The 25,185-nt window shown below is 40.7% G+C and overlaps 1 protein-coding gene across 3 annotated transcripts; it reads right to left on the bottom strand.

Annotated features, from left to right (window-relative positions):
• Window positions 1-2,015: 2,015 nt before the first annotated feature.
• c15orf39 (chromosome 15 open reading frame 39) lies at window positions 2,016-23,894 on the bottom strand. 3 transcript variants are annotated; one of them, XM_004915997.4, is made up of 4 exons: window positions 22,587-23,894; window positions 12,407-16,370; window positions 8,243-8,276; window positions 2,016-2,722 (listed from the first exon to the last, which is right to left on the bottom strand). In XM_004915997.4, the coding sequence occupies exons 2-4, from the start codon at window positions 16,317-16,319 to the stop codon at window positions 2,719-2,721; spliced, it is 3,951 nt and encodes a 1,316-aa protein (XP_004916054.2). In that variant the 5' UTR covers window positions 16,320-16,370; window positions 22,587-23,894; the 3' UTR covers window positions 2,016-2,718. The 3 variants fall into 3 exon arrangements, with proteins under 3 accessions (XP_004916054.2, XP_031755005.1, XP_012822368.2); XM_031899145.1 differs by lacking the exon at window positions 8,243-8,276 and having other exon boundaries at window positions 2,016-2,111; window positions 2,160-2,722; XM_012966914.3 differs by lacking the exon at window positions 8,243-8,276.
• Between the last annotated feature and the right edge of the window lie 1,291 nt (window positions 23,895-25,185).

Below are 25,185 nucleotides of genomic sequence, written 5' to 3'. Positions count from 1 at the left end.
TTATTACACACACATACATACACACATATATATCTTAAAACAGAGAAAACACAGTTAACAATGCCAGGTTTTCTAAGTGAATCCTGACAATTGCAGTTTCTAGAATATCCTATCATGAGCACTTGGATTTGTCCATTGGTTTACCTATGTGGTGATATCCATTTTCTTTGTAAAATTTAGAATACTTGAGGGATCGAAGGGTGAGCTTTTTATGTAATGGCTATATTAGAGCCCTAAATGTATTTGCACATAACGTTCACATAAATTCAGCATTATTTAACGTTATATTACCAATGAAAAGTTGTTTCCTTCAGCTGGGTTTTTGGGAGCAGGTAATATGTATGTATTATCTATGGCTCCATTAACCAAAGTTATACAAATAGAAACGACTGCTGAGCTTTTAGGCTACTGCCATAGGGGGCCGATACGCAGCCTGGAACCCGCCTTCTCCTGTGACTGCACCCAGAGCCAATGCATTGGCCAGCTGCAGGCACACAGAGCTGATTCTAACACCAGAACACATTGGAATGCATTTCTGCACCAAAATCTGCCCCATACGCCTGCTCATGCCAGACACAGTGGCTCTGGGTGCAGTCACAGGAAAAGGCTGATGCCAGCTCAGTGTGGCATTAGCCTTAGCATCTCCCTGCAATAAAAACCAGGACTTCCACTGCAAAGAAAGAATTCTTTTCATGTACAGGATAAAAATAACTCAGTGTAATCTGTTCCTTTTTCAGTGTTACTGGTTCTTTTTCGTAAGAATAAAAAGTACATGCTGGTTCCTCTTAACAATTTAAAACAGCAGAGCACCCTCTACTCTACACAGGTTGAGGAAACTACTGAAAAGTGGATACCATCACATTGAAATGTCAGTGCTTTAAAAATAAAAAAAAAACAATTAGTGCAAGTAAACTCTACCAAGCTTATTTAGTTCAATTTAACTTGGCAGTAACAATTTTACACATAATAAAAGAGCACGTTAAAACCAAGAGATCTATCTGAGCTGGTAGTTTTGGGAAAAAACAGGTTTGTTACCAGTAAAAAAAAGTTGCCCGCCAACCTCATGGCAATATCTAACAGCATGAGTGTCAATATACTAGTAAAGGGCAGAACCACAGCAGCACAATAATGGTAAGCAGTGAATTACACACAAGCCCACACAAGGGTAATAATATCAACACAGCAATTAAGGCCTATGGCACACACAATGATCCTCTGCCAGCAGAAAAACACTTGAAACTTCATAATGCAGCCTGTCCTTTATACAAATGGAAAACTCCTGGCACTTTTTGTGACAGGCAGTTTTCGGCATAAAAATGTACATCTGACCAGTCCCAGTGTGTGAATTATGAGGGGTTTAAAACACTGAAAACTAGAACTTTCCACCAGCTAACACCCTGGCAGGGAAATGTAACATTACACTAAGGCACTTTGTTCTTTATGTGGATCACCTGCCTGCAGGTACACTGAGACAATATACCTTCTATAAAGAAATATCACAGGCACAAATCAAATTAAAAAAAAAACAAAAAACTTAAGATGCATCCTGAAAATGCAAGCTTTAAAGGAACAGTAACATCAAAAAATTAAAGTGTTTTAAAGTAATTAAAATATAATGTGCTCTTGCTCTGTTGCTACAGAAAAGCTACTATATAATAAGCTGCTGTGTAGCCATGGGGGCAGCCATTCAAGCTAGAAAAAAGGAGAAAAGGCACAGGTTACATAGCAGATAACTAGTAAATAAGCCCCATATAATGGGGGTTTATCTGTTATCTGCCAAGTAAGTAACCTGTGCCTTTTCTCCTTTGAATGGCTGCCCCCATGGCTACACAGCAGCTTATTTATATAAACTATATAGTCTTTCTGAGGCAAACACACCAGTTGTAGCAATGCAGGGCAACAGTACATTATATTGTAATTACTTGTATACACTTTCATTTTATGATGTTACTGTTCCTTTAAGGAGAAGTCAGGAATAAATAGATGTAATACTATCATTCCTAAATATCCATTTATCCATTTTACTGTGCCATGAAGAGAATCCAGATAAAACAAAACCCTAATGATGCATACTGAAAAATGCAGACTTTTAGGAGATGTCAGGAATAAATAGATGCAATACTACCATTCCTAAATATCCATTTGTCCATTTTACTGTGCCATAAACAGAGTCCAGATAAAACAGTTTAATTGTCTAATCGGAGCCATCCTTTCTCATAGTCCTGAAGGAGTTCTAAGTAGTAACGGGTGCCAGGTTCCTCATCGTACAGAACCTCAAACTGCGTATCAAGGAGTCTTCGTGTTTGCCGGTGAACTCTCACTACTCTGCCTGGAAACCAAGCTTCTCGATCTCCATCATCAAACAGATGGAGGATACGCCTTCCAACTAGATCTGGAAATACTTTACTGGCACCTCTACATGGACTCCTCGTATTCTTTCTGTAAAAACCCTTTCCACGTTTCCTTCCAAGTTTTTTACCATAGACTTGTTGTTTCTTCCTTGAGGGGTCTGTCTTGCTGTCCAGGGATGGGTGCTTTCTCTGGGCTTTATATACATCAGCACCTGATTGGTTCCAAACCCTTTGTAACCTCAGAACCAAGGAAGAGGACTTTTTCTGCTCTAGTGCCTCGTTTAGGTGTCCTTTTTCTAATAAACTAGCTCCTAAGGTGTTCTCAATGCGGGCAACTTCCTCTTGACCGAGATCGAGTGCCAATTTCTTATCTGAAGAGGGAGAGAGAGATACAATTTCAGTCACTGCAGGAGGAAGGGTTGCTAAGAACAATATAAAAGATAAAAAGAAATAATGTTTTTATAAAAAACTTGCAAGGAGGGCATGCATACACACACACATATACACACACAGAAATGACATTGAAACCAATGGGGGAAATACATTTACTGTAGCCAACTTTCCTGCGAGCTATAGATTTCTGTTATCATCCATTTTAGCCTAAAGCGGGCCATACACGCACCGATAATATCGTACGAAACCCCGTTTCGTACGATATTCGGTGCGTGTATGGCAAGTCGGTGAGTCGACCAGTATTGCAGGAGGCTGCTGATACCAGTCGACTCACCGATCGGCCAGGTCAAAAGATTTTGATCGGGCGCCATAGAAGGCGCCTGAGCAAAATCTGCCGTCAGGGCTGAGTTGGCAGAAGGAGGTAGAAATCCTATTGTTTCTACCTCCTTATCTGCCGTTTCAGCCCTGAAGGTTACTGGCGGGTCTGACTATCTTTCGTGCGACCATCGCAGATCGCCACGTGTGTGGCCACCTAAAGAAATGCTAGTTCAGTGTCCTTTAGTAGACTCTGTGACAGGAAGTCCAATGAAAATAAAAAGCCTTAACCATTATTAAAAACTTATTGTAAATATATTGTAATGATTATTAATTTCCTATGAAAAATCTGTCTGCCCATTTGTATTTCTGCAAATGTTGCATTATTTCCCAGTTTTAGTTCTGAATGTTCTTGTTGAACCTTGTCTGCCAGCCCAAGGTAATGTATACAGTGGTGTGAAAAACTATTTGCCCCCTTCCTGATTTCTTATTCTTTTGCATGTTTGTCACACAAAATGTTTCTGATCATCAAACACATTTAACTATTAGTCAAAGATAACACAAGTAAACACAAAATGCAGTTTTTAAATGAGGGTTTTTATTATTTAGGGAGAAAAAAAATCCAAACCTACATGGCCCTGTGTGAAAAAGTAATTGCCCCCTGAACCTAATAACTGGTTGGGCCACCCTTAGCAGCAATAACTGCAATCAAGCGTTTGCGATAACTTGCAACGAGTCTTTTACAGCGCTCTGGAGGAATTTTGGCCCACTCATCTTTGCAGAATTGTTGTAATTCAGCTTTATTTGAGGGTTTTCTAGCATGAACCGTCTTTTTAAGGTCATGCCACAACATCTCAATAGGATTCAGGTCAGGACTTTGACTAGGCCACTCCAAAGTCTTCATTTTGTTTTTCTTCAGCCATTCAGAGGTGGATTTGCTGGTGTGTTTTGGGTCATTGTCCTGCTGCAGCACCCAAGATCGCTTCAGCTTGAGTTGACGAACAGATGGCCGGACATTCTCCTTCAGGATTTTTTGGTAGACAGTAGAATTCATGGTTCCATCTATCACAGCAAGCCTTCCAGGTCCTGAAGCAGCAAAACAACCCCAGACCATCACACTACCGCCACCATATTTTACTGTTGGTATGATGTTCTTTTTCTGAAATGCTGCGTTACTTTTACGCCAGATGTAACGGGACACGCACCTTCCAAAAAGTTCAACTTTTGTCTCGTCGGTCCACAAGGTATTTTCCCAAAAGTCTTGGCAATCATTGAGATGTTTTTTAGCAAAATTGAGACGAGCCATAATGTTCTTTTTGCTTAAAAGTGGTTTGCGCCTTGGAAATCTGCCATGCAGGCCGTTTTTGCCCAGTCTCTTTCTTATGGTGGAGTCGTGAACACTGACCTTAATTGAGGCAAGTGAGGCCTGCAGTTCTTTAGATGTTGTCCTGGGGTCTTTTGTGGCCTCTCGGATGAGTTGTCTCTGCGCTCTTGGGGTAATTTTGGTCGGCCGGCCACTCCTGGGAAGGTTCACCACTGTTCCATGTTTTTGCCATTTGTGGATAATGGCTCTCACTGTGGTTCGCTGGAGTCCCAAAGCTTTAGAAATGGCTTTATAACCTTTACCAGACTGATAGATCTCAATTACTTTTGTTCTCATTTGTTCCTCAATTTCTTTGGATCTTGGCATGATGTCTAGCTTTTGAGGTGCTTTTGGTCTACTTCTCTGTGTCAGGTAGCTCCTATTTAAGTGATTTCTTGATTGAAACAGGGTTTGTGTTCAATGATGTTATCTTTGACTAATAGTTAACGGTTTTTGATGAGCAGAAACATTTAAGTGTGACAAACATGCAAAAGAATAAGAAATCAGGAAGGGGGCAAATAGTTTTTCACACCACTGTATTTCACATTAATACAGTAAATCTGAAACTTTGCCCCATGGTGAAGTTGAGAAGGTTCACCACTTCCAGCAGCAGTACAAGCAAAATGTTACCATGCTGTGGGACTGGTTCACCAAGGTTAGATCACAGCAACTTTTCTCCCATAGAGTAGAATAGAAGTCGATGAGGCGAGTTTTCACTGCGCAGATTAGTCACCACAACTTTTGAAAAAGTCGCGCCCCTGTGTCTTCGCCCTAATACATTTAGCCATTGATCTGTGTTGCCGAAAAGCTTCCAGCAAGACTCTCTAAGAACCTTATTAGGTAAATTTACAAACACCAAACATGCCCAAGATTTCTACAGACTTCTTTGTATAACATGAAGGTATGACAGAAACCCTGGGAATATCTATAAACCAAGAACTATTTGACTGAAAGCAACACATTGAGGCTACAACATTATGGGGCAGATTTATCAAAATATGAGATAAGAGCTCACCACAGAAAGCTACACCCACATTCTATTCACTCAAATGGGATTTTTAGGAGTGTATATATATCAATGGGTGAAAGTTAGAGTTTGCCTTTTGATAAATATGCTTTTATAAATCCCATAGGAAGTGGGTGAATTTTTCTGTGGTGAGCGGTTATCTCACATTTTGATAAATCTGCCCCGAAATATTAAATATGTTATTAAAGGGGTGGTTCACCTTTAAGTTAAAGTATTTTTAGTATGTTATAGAATGGCCTATTCTAAGCAACTTTTCAATTGATCTTCATTATTAGTTTATTATATTTGATTTTTTTAATTATTTGCCATCTTCTTCTAACTCCTTGCAGCTTTTACTGACCCTAGCAGCCAAATCTATTGCTACGTGAGGCTACTTTTTATTACTTATTTTTCTATTCACGTCCTCTTCTATTCATATATCAATCTTTTATTCAAACTACTCCCTGGTTGCTAAGGTAATTTGGACCCTAGCAACCAGATAGTTGGTGAAACTCTAAAGTGGAGAGCTGCTAAACAAAAGCTGAATTAAAAAAAATACAAATAATAAAAAATTAAGACCAACTGCAAATTGTCTCAGAATATTACTCTCTACACCATACTAAAAGTTAACTCAAAGGTGAACAACCTCTTTAAAGGAAAAGGTTACCCAAAAGAATACTTAACCAACAGATAATATGATATAAACTAAGTGGCTTTTTAAAGATTCTTCCAGACTGGAATTTATATATATATGATCCCTTTAGGGATCAACTGACAGGAAAAAATGCAGCTCTAACTGTAACAGGAAGAATTGTGGGAGAAAAATACAGAGCTCTGTCCCTTTATTGGCTGATGTGACCTAACATGTAAGTGGCCAGAAGGTGGCCCCTAATTCTTAAAATGCCGACTTTTTATTTAGGAGTACCCAATGGCAAACACTACTTTAGAAGTATATTTTTATATATATTTTAAGATGAAGCAGGGTTTTACGATGAGCTGTTTTATACAATATGTTTTTAGAGAGACCTACATTGTTTAAGGGTAAAGTTTTCCACTAAGGGCTGAAAACATAAGTCAGCTGATAATCAATGTTCCATGGCAACAAGCAGTTTAACTACTACAGGTATGGGATCCCTTATTCGGAAACCCATTATCCAGAAAGTTCCAAATTACGGAAAGGCCACCTCCCATAGACTCCATTATAAGCAAATAGTTCTAATTCTAAATTTTCTAATTTCCTTTTTCTCTGTAATAATAAAACAGTACCTTGTAATTGATCCCATCTAAGATATAATTAATCCTTATTGGAGACAAAACAACCCTATTGGGTTTAATTAATGTTTACATTATTTTTAGTAAACATAAGGTATGGAGATTCAAATTACAGAAAGATCCTTTATCCGGAAAACCCCAGGTCCCAAGCATTCTGGATAACAGGTCCCATACCTGTAGTAGCAATTAATGGTAAATATAAACAGTGTTATGCTTTTTCATGAAAACACCTACATACAACATGGAATGACACACACACACACAAAAAAAAAAAACGTATTTTATAAAGTCACATATATATTAAACTCTAGACCTGAAAATCAATATAACATTAGAATATGTATCATTGGCTTTTAAAGGACTGAAGTGTAGCCTGTGTTGCTGTTATGGACCCACAGGAACTTTTGCTTGCAATTCCATCTAATAATGCTGGCCATAAACCTACCAATAAAAATGTATGAAATAAATTTAGGACTATATTGGTTCTGCAATAAGGTGGTAGGGTGACTGCAACTGTATAATCATAAACTTCAAAAAGCAAACTTTATTTTTCAAAATTATCCATTTTGGAATTACTAGTAAAATGTTGGGCTAGTAAACGTGCATTGATCTTTTGTTGTGTGGCACTGGGTAACATACCAAAGGCACACAGTTGTCTAAAGCATCGGTCTCTCAAAAGCACAAAATAATTAAGAAACTGTAGAGATTAGAGAGAAAAAAAAAAAACTTCTGCTAAACCCCAGGCCCCCTCCATTGGCTTCTGTCCCCACACTACCTGTTATTGTAAAAAATGCAGGGTTAAACAGTAGGGCTAATCGGTGCCATCTTGCACCTGTTTGGATCCCCTTCTCTCAGAGCTTGCCAGCTAGAATGTGTGCAGTTGGCTGCATGTGTAAATGCTCCTGCATGCGGAGTGTTGGCAATCTGCCAGAAGTAGATCAAAAGCGGTGTGATACCCAGGGCTGGTGCTCCCGTTAGCCGAAAACTGCACCAGCCCAGGGTTCATTCAACTGAGTGATCCACTTCCTCCTCTATCTTTGGAATCCCAGGGCCTGAAGCTTGCACAGTTGAGTGAAAAAGCAGACTTTCGTGTTTAAGTTGGGCTTTTCACTCTACTGCGCATGTGCAAGCTGCATGAAGGCAGAAGGCGACTTTCCTTCTTCTTTAAAATATGAAAGCAGCACTTGTACTATTCCCAAATCCCATAATACAAACATTTCAAGCATATAATGTGTAACAATATTTCCATTTCATAAGAGAGGGCACATTGCAGCAATGTCCGACCTGTGTTGTTGCAGCTAAAAGCCCTCTCTCACAAGCATTATTCTGAGAGCTGTAGTTCACTTACAACAAGATGGCCACATGCTGGACATCCGTGCTACATAATGTTCTGAAGTCTGTCCACTTAAATTAGATTCATATTTATTTGCAAACACAGAAAAAGAGAGAGTCCTAAACACACACACAGAGATCAAGGCCCGCACACAGGCCCACACTCAAACACAGCTCTGCGGGATGGTTTACAAAGGAACACATACGTACTTTTGTGCAAGCAGCCCAGACTGTGTGCGGGAACCTGGAAGAAATAAAGTATAGGGAAATGAGCCTACGGGGCACAGGACAGGACATAAGGCCCCTTCAGATCTAATCCCCCAGCTACATGCTATAAGGCACAGGAATTCTCCTGCAGTCAAGAGAAGTTACTGTACACAGATAAGCACATTTAACCAATGTCTAAACTCGGATGCTTGCCAATACTTTGGCATACAGGTGTGGACCTGCGTGTATTAGTACATTGTATCTTGTTAATTTAGTCTGTATGAAAATGTTGATTTTTAAAGTATTTGTTGTTTACAAATTTGACATTTATAGATATATAAACGCCTGTGGAAAATCGCATTTACTGACGAAATGTTGGACTAATCTTGAGAGTTTGGTGCTTTCTTCGTCCATTTTGAAATTTTTACAGTACAGGTATAGGACCTGTAAACCAGAACCTTTAAGACCTGGGGTTTTCTGTAATTTGGACCTTCATACCTTAAGTTTACTAAAAATTATTTAAACATTAAATTAAACCCAGTAGGACTATTTTCTCTCTAATAAGAATCAATTATATCTTAGTTGGGATCCTAAGATCCTGTTTTAGTAATACAGAGAAAAAGGAAACGTTTTAAAATTTAGAATTATTTGATTAAAAAGGTGTCTAAAGGAGAGGACTTTCCTGTAATTCAAACCTTTCTGAATAACGGGTTTCCAGAGAACGGATCAAATACCTGTACTGTGCTTGGGTCTCAGTTAAAATAGAAAGACGGACATGTATAAATTTAAGGGGTCTAGATAGTAAAATTCTAAATACAGAATTAATGTGGAAGTACTTTTTCATTAAATTTGTTGCATATTTACTTTTACAGTATGTTCGTCTTTGGCCATTAATTGGCTGATGTAACCTAACATGTATGTGTACCATTGGTTGTTTGTGTGCACCATTTTCTGGATTACCCAATGACACATAGTACAGGTATGGGATCCCTTATCTGGAAACCCGTTATCCAGAGAAATACCATCTCCCATAGACTCCATTATAAGCAAATAATTCTAATTTTTAAAAATTTCCCTTTTCCCTGTAATAATATGTAAGTTACAGAGATCCAAATTACGGAAAGATCCCATATCTGGAAAACCCCAGGTCCCAAGCATTCTGGATAACAGGTCCCATACCTGTACTAAAATAACAACTAATATATATTTGGGTTTATTTAGATTAAGCACAATTTTACATAGAAGCGGTTTTATGCACATTGGTCAGGGGTTATAGCTTTCCTTTAATAACTCACTTACTGGAGAGAATACATCTATCTGTTGTGTGAAACATGCAACTGGTGAGGATGCTGGGATTTGCTATCCAGATACACTGGATGGCTAGAAGTTTAACAGTTCTACTAAAATCTTCAATCTTCAGTAACTAAGAGATGGGTGCAAGAGAAATTGCGTTTTTCCCCATGAGGCTAAACTCCATAATCGCTTTTGTCAGATGGTTTCACATGAACAAAACATCTGACAAGTCAAAGGTAAAACCTGATGTGTAAACTACAAGTAACTTTTGCCATTGGACATGATGCACCTGTCAGAAGGGAACTCTACATGCTGCGTCAGCATCTGATGGTGTTGGAAAGACATTTGTTATTAAAAAAAATGTTGCTCACATTTTCTTGTTAGTGAAAACATTGAAGAAAACTATTTGATATTTGCCCAGGTTTTCTATTGAACTTAATGGTAAAAAAATCCAAGCCAATGGTCATGAATTCTCTGCTGCGTTTATTACCTTTTCAGATGTGGCCTGCTTTTCAATATAAAAATGTGTATTTGATATATAAAACATGTACAGATTAACTAAAATTCTGGAAAGAGACTTCTCTGATGTATTTGACACTCTTTAGGAACAGTGTAGTTGAGTAATTGGGGCCAAGTCTGCTCCATCTGTATATGCAGTTTTTCAACATAACATAAAAATCATAAACATCTATGTGGATCAAAGTGCTAGTCAACAGTTTCTATATGAGCTTCATAAAGGATATAAGGATCAAAACTGGGCAGACTTTCTCAAAAGAAATTAAAGGCCAGCATTGGATTGCCATGTGTTACAGGACTACTTAAAAAGTAATTCAAATATAATGTGCTGTTGCTCTGCAAAAAACTGGTGTTTTTGCTACAGAAAAGCTACTATATTAATAAGCTGCTGTGTAGCCATGGGGGCAGCCATTCAAGCTGGAAAAAGGCACAGGTTACATAGCAGATGACTAGTAGATAAGCCCCATATAATGGTTTATCTGTTATCTGCTAAGTAACCTGTGCCTTTTCTCCTTTGAATGGCTGCCCCCATGGCTACACAGCAGCTTACTTATATAAACTATATAGTCTTTCTGAGGCAAACACACCAGTTGTAGCAATGCAAGGCAACAGTACATTATATTGTAATTACTTTTATACACTTTCATTTTATGGTGTTACTGTTCCTTTAAGTAAGTCATTTACAGGTCTAAGTAAAAAAAAAAAAGTAACTTAAAGGGCTGTAACACACGGGGAGATTAGTTACCGCGTGACAAATCTCCTCGAAATGCCATCCCACCGGCTAGAATGTAAATCGCCGGTGGGATGGCATACGCGGTGCCGCGATTTGTCAAAGTCGCGAAAGTTGCCTTGAGAGGAAACTTTCGAAACTTCGGCAAATCGCGGCGCTGCATATGCCATCCCACCGGCGATTTACATTCTAGCCGGTGGGATGGCATTTCGGGGAGATTAGACATCCGTGACAAGGGAGATTTGTCGTGCGGTGACTAATCTCCCCATGTGTCACAGCCCTTAGACTTAGTACAACTTTGCCCACTCAGCTGACATATAGCAGCAAGAGGTTTGACTGGTCACTTAACTGCCACTTTGGCCTAATTACATTCCATTTCACAGTTTAGATATCATTTTATACTGGAGATAATCTGTGCTCTCTTACAAGCAGCTCAGGACTAGCAAAGGCTGATGTTTTGTATACCAATTCCCATAAGCTGACAATGGGATGGACAGTGATGGGTTTAGAAGAGTGCTAAGGCCTTGGGGGTCCAACAGCTTTGTGTGCTGCTTTACAGCAGCACTGTTACATAACCATGAAAAGCCACAAATTACCACAGGAAAAAAGGCTGTGAAGCGTATAGATAAATCGGACCATAAACAGACATGTCAGCCACTAAAACCCTCAGCATCCCCAATCACCAAGTGAGTTTTCATTGGTGCAGGAACTTGTAGTTCCACAAATATGCTCAACTGTACCTGAAAGGGTACAGATATTTAACAGTTAAATAACATTAAATACAGGTGTATATTTTTCACCAAAGATTCTTGATATTTCCTTGATGAAAAAGAACATAAACATTAGTGCCCAGATAAGTCACAGAATTACAGTTTATAAATATGATTGTAAGTATTATTCCTTTAAAGGTCCCCTCACCTCAGTAATAATGAGACAATACAACCAATACATAGAACAGGATAGCTATGTAACCTGCATTTTAAATTATAGTACATAGCTTGCCTAATCCAGATAGCTTCTTCACAATTCTGTATTTCTGGCCATGCCAATGTAACATGGGAAAAAAATACTTTAACTGGAATTTAGCCTTGAAAGGCCAGCGTTCCATTCCCTTGTCTGCTCATTATTACCATGGGAAGTCATTCCTGCCACACGCAATAACATTTTTTAAAAAGGCGGTGGGTATACATCCTTTCTATAGCTGTGTTAAGTTAACAATACGCATACAAGGTAATAAATCTCAGCTGGCTACAAAAGCACAGACACACTGCAGCACTACAGCACACCAGCAGGAGATGCTACAATACTGAAGGAAGTATAGAAGATGAAAAACAGAAAGCAAGTTATAGCAGGTAGGCAAAACCTACATAAGATGAGTTGCAGAAAACAGCTATTATCTAGCGCATCAAGTATTACTATCTGGCACTACACTTAGATTAGTAATAACAAGCTGCATGCTTATGTGAGCAAAGTTGTAAAAGTATCATTGTTTATACAAAACAGTTTTTCTAACCATTTTATCGCCTGAAAAACACAAATATGAGAAATAAAAGAGCAGGCGTATTCTTTAACAAGCAAAAGTCATTGCAGCAGTGTATTCTTACAGTCATACTGATTAACATACTCACCGATTTGTTTCTGTAAGGAGTCCTCCCAGTATAGGTGTACCATATCAGGATAAACATCAGGCAATTGTTTTAGAGCAAGTAATTTTAACATGCGAGAAGGGCAGTCTTTTAGTTCGGTTTCCCTAAGGGCCTTTTCTTCAGAGAGAGTAGTGGGTCGAAGTTCTACTTTGTGACTTTGCAAGACACGATCTATTGATGTCCCCGACAACTCAGAGTAAAGAATCTTCTTTACTAGATATATAGGAATAAAAATAGCACCTGCTCTGATTACATGGGGAAAGGGGCATCTACGTGTGAACATAAATGTCTCCAGTAGAGACAGTAATTTGTGCAGTGCCAAACGAACACCATCAATGTCCAACCATAAGCTATGATGCTGGGAGATTTTTAAGGAGTCACAAGATCTAGAGCTAGATTTGACCTTTACTGGAGACTTTGGTCTTTCTTTTTCCATGCTTTTGGCCAGCAAGTCCTGGAGAAGCCCCAAGGGAGACCTTGCAACTGAATTCAAGATCGCTGTACATACTCTCTTGTGCAGTTCAGTAAAGTGTTTCCTAGAACCTTTAAGAGTGGGTGCACCATCACTGGCCAATGATACATTTGCTTCTCCAAGAGTAGGAGATGACTCAGGAGCACTGGGTGGCAGAGAATGTGCACCTTCAGGAGGTGAATGAACAGGGACTGGCATTGTATTTGAAGATGACTTACATCCTTCCCCTTGTGTCTCTCCTCCGGTGGATGGGAGTTTCATCATTTTGTATTTCTTGAACATAAATGATTTAGAACTGTGAAAGCTGTTTGTTTCATTCTCCAACATAGTAGGTGGCACCTGTGAAATATCAGAGTGTTGTCTTTTCCTACCTTCTGCATTCTGTGAGGGTTCTGAAGAAGCCAATGGAGAAGTGAGAGTATTATTTTTGGGCAGTATGAATTTGGGGACTGGAGTTTTTGTAAAGTCATAACATGGGGAAACAGGCAAGAGAATGTTAAGGGTTGAACAAATGTTTAGGGTTTGATTGGCCTTTGGGAAACAGGGACTATTTGACTCTGGTGAACTCATGGATGTGGCCTCTGAAGAAAAGCATTTGCTGTTCATTATTGGTGTGGACTGAACAGTTGTGTATGTAGAGGAGCTTAGGTTGGCCACCTCAGTAGCGCATCCAGTTTTTGCCTGTGAGGAGCTGTTCATACTGGTTATTAAGGAGGTGCTTCCTGTTACTTGTGAGTTGCAACTCAAGCTGGACATGATGGGGTTAGACCCCAACAATTCTTGTGAAGTGCTGCTTAAAAAAGGGGTGCTTCCTGCAGCAACCTGTGTAGACCTACTTGTACTGGACATAAGACTTTCTCTTGCTGGAAAAGATTTGCCCATGCTCGACAACAAATGAGTGCTTCCAGCTGAATTCTGTGAAAAGCAATTTACGGTGGTCAACTGACCAGTGCTCTCACTTGCCACCTTCGAGGAGCTACTCATGCTGGTTATGAGGGGGGAGCTTCCTGTTATCTGTGAGTTGCAGACCATGCTGGACATGATGGGGTTAGACCCCAATGAGACCTCTGAGGCGCTGCTCATAAATGGGGTGCTCTCTGCTGCAACCGGTGAGGAGCAATTTATGCCAAACTTTGGATGTGGGCTCCCCTTTGTTGCCTGTGAGAAACCACGTGTACTGGACAAACGATTGCTCCCAGCTGAAGCCTGTGAGGAGCAGCTTGTGTGGGGCAATAGAGAAGTGCTCTCTGCTGTAACCTGTGAGGAGTTGGTCGCTCCGGTTTCCTGCAAGAAACAACTGTCATTGGATTTAGGGGAGGTGCTGCTTGCAGTTGCTTGCATGGACCAATCCATGCTAGCCATCGTGCTCCCTGCTGAAATTTTTGAAACAATACTATCTGCTCTCTTAAGTGGGCTGCGGTCTACAGAATTGTAGGCTGTATTTGGGCCCTGAGGTGAGCTTTCTGAGTCAAGAGATTTTTTAAAACTTAAATCTAGTACCATCTCTTCGGCAGTCGGGTCAAAAACCTTTTTGCAATCTGTGACCTGATTTGTAATGTCACATTTGTTTTTAGGTGAGCAAAAATCTGCATTTGGAGGATTGTGAACACTTTCTAGTATGGGTGAAGTACTTTTCTCAAAGTCGCGTGGTCTGTTTAACTGAGGGGAAGAGTGGGGCATGGTAAGTTTACTGCCTCTATTTTCTTGTTGTGTAGGGAAGGGGTGAGGAGCAGTACCCTCAAGATATTCCCGGTATGGTGCTAAACTGAATACATCATTAATCACTGGCATTGGAGGAGAACTGCGACCATCATTCTCATCTACTTCAGAACCTATGAGAAGCTTGGGGCTGGGACTAACTGAAGTAGGCTCTGGATGTTGAGGATTTGGAACTTCTGCTGTCTGACTTTCGCTTGTGACCGTAAGTGAGGTGGCCTGGAATGCTTGACTTTGTATTTCATCGTTTAAGTTAGATTTTTGTGCACACTCTTTTGCTAGATTCAGATCCAATTTTTTATCAGACAGTCCACCAGTAGTTTTATATCTGCTGCTAAGTACCTTGGAGTTCTCTTCGCCAGACTCCTGAACATCAGTGGACTGGGCAGACATTGGATGTAAATTTTGAATTTGAGGGTGAATAGAACGGTGTGAACTTTGGATTGCCTTCTGCATTAAAGATTCCTTTAGGGATGCAACCTGCTCTATCCCTCTATCGGGATAGCTGGGGCCTACGGTTGGTATGTTATCCTCTTGAGATGTGCCATACCTACGATCTCTGTCCAGTTTGCCCATATCATACTGAAGATCCTTGCCCACTGTGTCCAGATTCTTGCAACATTCACTCTCTACTTGCATTTGTTGCTCTCCACCTTTGAAATTCTTATTTAAACTCTCCTCAATTTTATTATGTTCCACATTCATTCTAAGTCCCCTGTCATTGAACATAGCCATTCCTTTAACACTGTGAGGCAGTCTTGCTGTGTCAATACTGCTGCCAAATGGATTAGGTCTGTGACCATAAATGTCCCTTATCAGGTGATGACTCATTGAGTAAACTTCCCCGGTATTAGAGTAGAAGGCACTGGATTTATAAGTTTGATGCTGGTGTGAAGGTGTGATCTCGGGGTTTCTCTGCAATTCTCCAGAGACATCAGCTTGATTATAGTTCATCTGAACATTATGATTAAAGGAGGGATAGCAGTCTTTAAGAATCTCTCCTTGAGAACATGGCATCTGCAAAGCTGAACTTGCATAATGCCTTTGTTTATATGGTTGGCTCTGGTCTTGCAATCCCTGAGGAAAACAGTGCGAGTTACTTCCCATCTCTAAAGGACCAGAATAATGGTTATTCTTCGTACTAGATAGGTGAACAGGAGAGGATGGGTATGCAAAACGAGGGTTCCGTTCCACAGCTGGTGAAGGTATCTGCTGAAAGCCAGGCTGGATGCCAAACGGTAGAGCTAGTGTATCATATGCTCCTTCCAAGTAACTGGTAGGACTCCTATACACAGGTCTTGGCATTGCAAAGGAAGGACAACCTTGGTGAGTTAATGGGTAGCTTAGACCAGGATTATGCTGTTGGACCTGGAAATGATTTTCTGTAGATTCAAGCAATTGTGAGCCAGTCCTTAATATTGTCCTTTCAACTTCATTTCTATGACATATCCCAGGTACTCTATCAGCCCTTAGGTGCTGATTAAGTGCACTGCCTGCATATTGCAAATAAGCTGTGGCAGATCTCCATGGGCTTGCCGAATTATGAGCGCTGGGAGCAGGCATAGAGTAGTTCATGTAGGATTTGTAAGTAAAAAATTCTTCAGTAGATGATTTTTGTGGGCATGATGACGGATTACTCTGAGGTCCCATCTCTGCCTTGTTTTGCGTGGTAATATCCAAAAAGCTTTGTAGATGTTTTCTTGACATTATGAATGTCAGCAAGTAGAAATTGTCCTCTTAAAAGTAAAATCGCTTCCCCTGAAAGAAAATTACAGATTCACTTTAGATCTGACAACAAACATTGACTGAAAAAAGTCAGCAGTGGGACAAACAATGGAGCCAATTCAAATATGTAAATCAAATTTTAAAAAATGCAACCAATTACAGAAACAATATTCTTATTAATCTTTATGAAAAAAGCAAAGAAAAAAGATTTGAGAAAAAGGGGACAAATGATGTGCTGGTGCCCATAAAGTTCAAATGGAAGATAACATCAGTAAATATCACACAAGTCTGGTTTTGGGTGACCCCCTCCAGGGGCAACTGCCAGATCCTATGACAGTTTGGCAAGACAACCAAATAAAAAAAAAAACCTTAAGTCTTACCCAGCACATTACACAAAAAGCAAACCGGAATGTTTGTGCAAGCCAGAAATTCATCAGGCAGCAAGTATATAACAAAATGAGGTCAGGGAAATACCAATACCAATGGTACTTCTTCCTCAGGTATTAAAATTGCAACTCTGGGCCCCAGAGTCACAACATATGCATTACTGTTGGAGGTTTAAACCTAATAAATGGTCTCAGTACCCCTAGAGCAGCACACTCAACTATCACCTGAATGTATTGTCCAGAAGACAAATTTCCTTCCAAATGTATTCCATACATATATACATGTTTCCGAACTTCACAAAATAAAAATGCATTACAAATTTAGACAGATAATTTAGCCATAAAGAAACAAGAAGTGATGGCTGAACCCCTTTGTTACCATGTGGCCAAAACCAGATCTTGCAATATTTTGCCTCTGTCACCATACCTGTTCTCCTGGCATATGTTTATCCACCCTATACCATGGCACAGTGACCAGTTACCTGACAGCGTGTCCTTTCTCTCTTCATAGATGTCTAACTAGGCTTTGTGTTTTTATAGCTTGACACCAGTGTTTACTTCATTTCTTTAAAAAGCATCAGATGTAATTGATGATAATCAAGTGCTTCCATGTGATACCTACTGATCATTTTGTTAGCACAAGATCATGTACAAAAAGTCCAAGAGCTTATAATTATTATTCCTTATATAGCTCACATTACTTTACAGCAGCTTTTCTAATATTTTTCTACTCCTATATGCCTCTTCTCAAACTTATTGAATTACTCCATATAAAGCAGTTTTGGCTATTTCTATTAAAAGATACATATAAAGCAGTGCTGTCCAACTGGCGGCCCGCGACCCCCCTCTGTGTGGTCCCCTACCTGTCTGGCTGCTTTGATGGCTTACCTTTGAGTAAGCATTAAATGGTATCAGTACTGAGATTAACTGGCCCCCTGCATGGTTCTCACCCAGATTCAGGCTGTAATCCCTCTGTATTGTTTAAAAATGTAATCCCCTGTGTTTTTCATACCTTTTAGTTTCTGCATTGTTCACCCCCTGCAGTGTACACACCTCAGGCTCAGACTGTAATCACTCCCATTGTTCACTTCTTCACACCTCAGACATAGGTACTGTAGGCAGAGTATGGCACATACAGCCAGCATAGGGCAGGTAGAGTATGGCACACACAGGCAGCATAGGTCAGGGAGGGTATGGCACACAGGAAGGGTAGGGCAGGCAGAGTATGGCACACACAGTCAGGGTAGGGCAGGCAGAGTATGGCACACACAGGCAGCATAGGGCAGGCAGAGTATGGCACACACAGGAAGGGTAGGGCAGGCAGAGTATGGCACACAGAGTCAGGGTAGGGCAGGCAGAGTATGGCACACACAGGCAGGGTAGGGCAGGCAGAGTATGGCACACACAGGAAGGGTAGGGCAGGCAGAGTATGGCACACACATTCAGGGTAGGGCAGGCAGAGTATGGCACAAACAGGCAGGGTAGGGCAGGCAGAGTATGGCACAAACAGGCAGGGTAGGGAAGGCAAAGTGCTGCCTGTGTGTGCCATACTATGCTTGCCCTATGCTGCTTGTGGGAGGTGAACCTGGCAGGGGTTTGTTGTGGGAGTCTGTTAGCAGTTGGAAATAGCCATTAAATGGTCCCAAAGGTGTGTAATTATGTACTGGGGGTTGCTCTGCTATCCACAGGGGAGGAGGAGGCATATGGAATTTAAGGGTATATCTTAATATGACATAATTCTTTCACATATGAATGATGGTTGATATCCCCACAGTAAGGACCAAGCATTTGGGATTTTGCTGTGCTACCACCATTGTGATAAAATAGGTGTGGTTTGAAGTGGGTGTGGTTTCAAAAAGGGGAGTGGTCAAAACTGGCTTCCATTAGCGGCCCTCCACCATGTATGCTAGAGAAATCTCGGCCCTCGGCACCATAGAAGTTGGACAGCACTGATATAAAGTATCAACAGCAAAACAGAAATCTTTTTAATTTAATATCAGCCGTCTACAAGATTGGCATAGCAAATTTCCCCATTTCCTTTCAAGCGTGGATAATTTTTAGTTATACAGGTATAGGACCCATTATCCAGAATGCTCGGGACCAAGGGTATTCCGGATAAGGGGTATTTCCGTAATTTGGATCTCCATACCTTAAGTCTACTAAAAAAATCAATAAACCATTAAACCCAATAGGATTGTTTTGCACCCAATAAGGGGTAATTATATTTTAGTTGGGATCAATTACAAGGTACTGTTTTATAACTACTGAGAAAAGGGAAATCAGTTTTAAAATTCAGAATTATTTGATTAAAATGGAGTCTATGGGAGAGAGGCTTTCCGTAATTTGGAGCTTTCTGAAAAATGGTGGCCGGATAAGGAATCCCATACCGGTACCTGTTGTGCAGGACCTTTATGACAACATATATAATTTCCTTATACAGGTCTAGGTAAACTAATGTTCTATCATTGCTGTTGGATACAGAAGCACATAGTGTAGATCAGTGATCCCCAACCAGTAGCTCGCGAGCAACAGGTTGCTCACCAACTCCTTGGATGCTGTTCCCAGTTGCCTCAAAGCAGGTGTTTATTTTTGAATTCCCGGCTTAAAGTCAAATTTTTGTTGCAGAAAAACAGGTGTATTGCTAAACAGACACTCCTGTAGGCTGCCAGTCCACACAGGGACTACCAAATAGCCAATCATAGCCCATTCTTGGCACCTCCAAGTACATTTTTCATGCTTGTGTTGCTCCCCAACTCTTTTTAAACTGGAATGTGGCTTACAGACAAAAAAGGTTGGGGATCCATGGTGTATATGAAGACTTACAGCTAAATATTTGTGATTTTTCATTTCCCAGAATGAAACATTTTACACAATCTAGAGTTTTCGAGTGGTCCTCAGAAATTTTCTTGTAGCTGCATTAGAATTTTGTTTGGTGACCGCCTCCTGGCTTCTCTGCTGGGTCCTCTGTTCCCGACACATAGACCTTCTTCTTTAATTAAATATGGGCCATTATAGACAGCTCATATTAAATACAACACTAGTAGTGATGTGCAGGTTGCGCTCAACCCACAGGAGCAGTGGATTTACCCTTAGGTCAGGTTGTTTAGGGTTAAAATTTGGAAAATCCACTACATGTTCAGGTTGGGTGCACATCAGACTGGGCCAGGAGTAGAAAGAAGAGGGTACGGTTTAGAGTCAAGTGCAGGTAATGTTTTTCCTCACCCACACATCAATAAACACTAGTTTCTTTACACTTTTGCTATTAATATGTGTCCTTTAAAGGAAAAGATCTTAATGTTTGATCCGGATATGTTCTACATAACCATAGAGCTTGTTATATTTTATATACTGAGCAAGTGGATCTTACAGTGTATAACCACCAAGGTTCTAAACTGTACAGATCAGATCTGGAGTTTTTATGATATAGACTAAACTATTCGGATGACATCACCAGAGGGATGGGCCAAGGTGGAAGCTTTATTTCAGGTTGAAATCTGGCCCACCACCCTCATGTGTCTCACTTTTTTTTAACCCGAACCAGTTTGTTGCACGAGGTAAACTCTTGAATTTCATAGAATTTTGGATGGCTTACACATTGCTTCAGTGACTAATAAACATATTTTACAAACTTTTCTTCTCTTCCAAAGGAGGCCCCCTTCTTAGAAATTATAATATAAGAATCTTTGTCAGTGTTTGGCTTCCGAATTTTCATGTATTGCTATTTCTCTTATTCATTATACCTCGATTAGTGATGAAGAACATTTTTTGCCAGGTTTTGCAGTGAAAAAACACCCATAGACTCCAAAAAAGTTGCCCAACAATGCATTATGCCATTTCACAAATTTTTCGTTGAAGCAAAATGGGACAGATTTGCTTATCACTACTGTGCATATTATTGTTTCTATTAAGCTCTTCTGTATGATAGAGAATAATGAAGCCACATGGAAGCATTTTTGGCTACACATGTGCCATCTAACAGTGGTCCAAAAGGGACTTCCAACATCATGTGTAACAGTCTCTAGAAGGGGGTCCCTCAACTTTTTTTTTTATCAGTGAGCCACCTTTAAACATAAAAAAGATGGAGAGCAAGACAAGCATGCTCCTAGGGTTGCTGTAATCTAGTAGTCCCTTTTTGTAATGGCAGCCTACAGGAGGATCTGTTTGGCAGTACTCGTGGTTTAATGCAACAGATGCTTGCCTTTTAGCCAGGAATTCAAAAATAGAGAGCAACATCCTAAGGGCTGGTAAGCAACATGTTGCTCGCCAGCCACTGGTTGTTTTATATAGGTTTGCTACTCTGAGGTGGTACCATGGGGAAGGTATCTGGAATAGGGCCAGATTCTTATCAAGTACAGCAAGGTATACCAATGTCTATAAAAGGTCTTGTTTAAAAGTTACTGCTCAGTACAGTCAAGCAGCCATTCTTCAATTTTAATACCAATCTGGCCAAGGTCAACACTTTAAAAGGACACTGTGGATAATATTATAATTCAGCAGTAAGGTCAGTATGGCAGCTCCCTCTAAACATAACTAAATACATATTTTACATAGCTTTATTTGCAAAGAAAATCTGGCATATTTGTCTATATTTCCATTAAACTCTGAATGGAGGGGTTAAACCAAAATGTGAATAGTTAGGGTCTATACCAGTATATTTACTGTATTATGCCATTAATAAATGCTGAGATAGTTCATATAAAGAAATTGGCATGGGTTAATATGCACAGGGAGCCATACTTAGCAGCATATTTTTGCCCGTGTGACTGTCAGCTGCAACAATGTTCCTGGTCCTATCAACAATTATATCTCAACCACAGATACAAAACAGTTGCCTCTGGTGGCCATTTTCATAGAGTGCATTATTCGGCATACATGTGTGTCATCTATACGATCAATTCTACCTCCAGGAAACATCCAGGCAACTGTTGGAGAGGTTAAAGATTACATTCTGCCCCCACTTCAGTGTCTAAAACATGCTATGCTGTGTGCAGCAACAGTAGCAATGACAAAGTCCAATAGTTGGACTAGAAGAAAATAGTACACCTAGTATTTAGTTACTACAGTGGTCAGAACTAGCTGTGACCAATTATCTTTTCAGCAATACAAACACCAGTGCTTGATAATGAGAAAATGCTACATCATTTCCAGAAAGTAAGATCTCATTACGTAAAAATGTTGATTGTTTTTTAGGACTCACAAATCTGGACTTTAGCTCCAAACAAACGTGATACAAGAAATAGGGCAGGAATAGTGGGACGGACAAATCAAATTCATTTTCATGTAATCTGTATGTATAGCCTGACAACCAACTGGGCAGCAACCAGAACCATAACATGTAATAGCAATGCGACCAGCTCTGCTTTGGGTTGGGGCTTTAGAGTGTTATAGTGTGTGTGAATGCTGTGCTCCCTGTGTGCTCCTTGCTCTACTCCCTTTGCACCCATGCTACTCCCCATCCCCCACCCCTAAAGATAAGGAAATGTAGCACTGCCAGAAACATCATGAATCAATACTCACCCGTCCATGTATACATTGTACTTATACACACACATACATACAATATACTAGCATACTGTCATACACAGTGACAGACTAAGGGCCAGTTAAGTACACACACACAAATACACACACATGACTTTCATCCTCTCTGGGTTCTCTCTCCTGAGATGCAAAGCTATAGGGAAAGGCTGGGAGCTGCAACACAAACATCAGAGCCACAGGTTGGAGAACACTAAATGAAACAGTTGTGCTTGACACAAAGTCCTAGCGAATGCAAATAAAGCTGCGCTCCAGTGGGCGGGGGGCCCGGCTGTACCATGTACACAAACACACAAATGCCTCCTCTTAGCCTGCCACTACTTACATGGATTAATGCTGCCTGGGAGCCGGTCTCCCCTGCTGAGAAGTCTGCGCTCAGGTACTAGAGAGGGCCTCGCTGTTGAGATGCCAGGCACCCTGAACACACTCTGTGGGGCTGAAGCCAAAGTTGCTGGGGTAGATAGGTCGCTGAGCTTTGCAAAGTGTACTCCGTGTTTCCCACAATGCGCTAGCGCTCCTCATGCTGCCAGGGTCAGCTCTGGGCACCTTACTGGCCTGCAAGTGACATATCACACAGGCTTGAGGTGTCTGCGAGTACCCACTGAGAATAGTGAGGAGGAAGCGCACGGCATGTGTGTGAGTGTGTGTATGTGTGTGGGAGGGGTTGGTATGTGGGGGAGAGGAATAAGGGAAAGACTGGGAGGAGTTAGTGGAGTCTAACTAGAAGAATGGGAGATGCTGCAGGGGGGAGAGAGTTTACCAAGGGAAATGCCGCCTTATAACCTATGGCAGGAGCTGTGCGGCATGAAGAGGGAGGAGGGTTTTAACCCAAAAGACTATTTTGTGGGGTTACCAAGAGAGGGGGAGGGCGGGCCAATGTGCTGCGGAAGATAAGCTGGCGGCCTGGGACTGGCTTGTAACTAACTTATTTCGGCATGCCTTGGGATCTGACACGCAGTTACTTAGATGATAAAGAGTAATTGAAGTGGCTAGTACATTTATGTACAGGGCGAACTCAATTAACCGGAGCCAAGGGCGCCTACACGTACATGAACTTACTGAGAGAGATGAAAGTTTGGCTTTGCTGTTATGTAACAGTATTACCGAATGTAACGGCACATCTCAGGGACCGCCTTCTTAGTGTGGATGGGTTTAACAACTAGTACGTCTTTGTGCAAAAAAACCCATCTGGCCCCCAGATGCAGCGGCCCTCGGGCGGGCAGTATCGTGTTACCGCATACCGGCCATCTGGCCACCGAGCGCCACAGGTCTCCAAGGGCCGTGCCCTCATGGAAAGGGAACCTGACTACTGCAATTGCCTGACAATCTTCAGGGCCAAGAAATACAATGAATGTATATATGTCCAGACCTATCCCTGCTAAAGTTGTAGGACTCCCAGATAATGCTTAAAGCAATACTGTCAGGTAAAAACGTGTTTTTCTTCAAAACACATTAGTTAATAGAGCTTCTCCCACAGAATCCTGCGTTGGAATCCGTTTTTCAGAAACACAAACAGATTTTTTTATATTTCATTTTGAAATTTCACATGGGGCTAGCCATATTCTTCATTTCCCAAGGTGCCACAAGCATGTGACCTGTGCTCTGATAAACGTCAGTCACACTTTACTGCTGAGCTGCCAGTTGGAGTGATTTCATCCACCTCCCAGCAGCCCATACATTTAAACAAATCTTGTTGTGCCTGCACCATAAAGCATTAAATCTACCCGGGTGCAGGCTCACACAGCTGATATCCGTCAAAAAACGTCAAGCCTAAGCATAGTCATGGCAATGCGAGTAAAGTAAAGTTTGAGAGAAAAAGCACACGTGCACATTAAATATAAATTACACACACCCATAATGGACTTAGGCCAGTAGACATTGCTGGCAATTAGGTTTAAAAGGAAGTAGGGTAGTTTACGCCTCTGAAGAAATAAGGTGAAACGCATCAGGCGTGACACATTTCCTGAATAAGCCCAAACTGAGAACATGTGGGGGAACAAGAATGTTGGCAATTTTCCCTTCCACAAGAGTTCAGGACTTATGTGCTTATTTTCTGAGTGCTGACTATCAGTTTTAAACAATGTAAGTCCAATATTTGGTTTTATGCTATATTAAAATAAGGTTTTTTACACAATGTGGCGCTCTTCTTGCTTTCCATAACCAAAAAAAGTATGATCTGCAACTGATCGGAGGAATTCTTGGGATAATCCTGACCAGCACAACTTTGATCTTCTATATACTTGTGATGAGCCTATACCCAATAGAGGGTTTATGAGTACAAACTACAAAGTCACACTTAAGCTCTATAACTGTGGGAGTTATAGTCAGCATCTGTTTTCTTTATTCTTTTTGTCTTTTCTCCTGATTAGCCATATCATTTTTATTATTTTTTATTTGGTGTGTTTTTTTGTTTTTCTTTCTGTTGAGTGCTAGCTAAAGTGTGAAATGTAAGGTACTGACACACTAAGGTGTAATTTTATTGTTAATAAATACTACACTATTGAAGATTTCTGTTATGTTTTTTATCCCATAGCTTTTGGCACTGATGTTTCTTTAGGGTTTCAGTCTATAGGGCCAGTCTCATTCAATATTCCTTATGGTATAACCAAATCCAACAAAACATTATCGAGCTTCAACCTGCCATCTCTTTACCCCAAAATCACACAACTCCTATATGACTAAATGGATCATTCCCTAGTATCAGAAAGCTACTCAGCAGCATATTGTTGCAAACCAACCAATGCCACATCTCACCCCCCCCCCCCCCACCAACTTATCTTGGGCCGTGGGGCCCACTGGGTTTTCTTTTGGTGTCCTGGTTGGCCAGTACAACCCTGAGGCATTTCATAGTACAGGGGAACTATACAGCGGCTCAAACGTTTTGAAATGCAGAACATTTGTGCTTCAAAACCAATGGTTTTATG

The sequence above is a fragment of the Xenopus tropicalis genome, chromosome 3 (genome assembly GCF_000004195.4).
Source record: "Xenopus tropicalis strain Nigerian chromosome 3, UCB_Xtro_10.0, whole genome shotgun sequence".
NCBI classification, from domain to species: domain Eukaryota; kingdom Metazoa; phylum Chordata; class Amphibia; order Anura; family Pipidae; genus Xenopus; species Xenopus tropicalis.
This window is presented reverse-complemented; position numbering and strand designations above follow the sequence as displayed.

Bases quoted from the DNA above. Each gene is read 5' to 3' on its own strand.
- c15orf39 (XM_012966914.3), bottom strand. From the start codon at position 16,319: ATGTCAAGAAAACATCTACAAAGCTTTTTGGATATTACCACGCAAAAC. The intron at 2,723-12,406 runs GTGAGTATGTTA...CTCCCTCTTCAG, and splicing joins CTCCTTACAGAAACAAATCG to ATAAGAAATTGGCACTCGAT.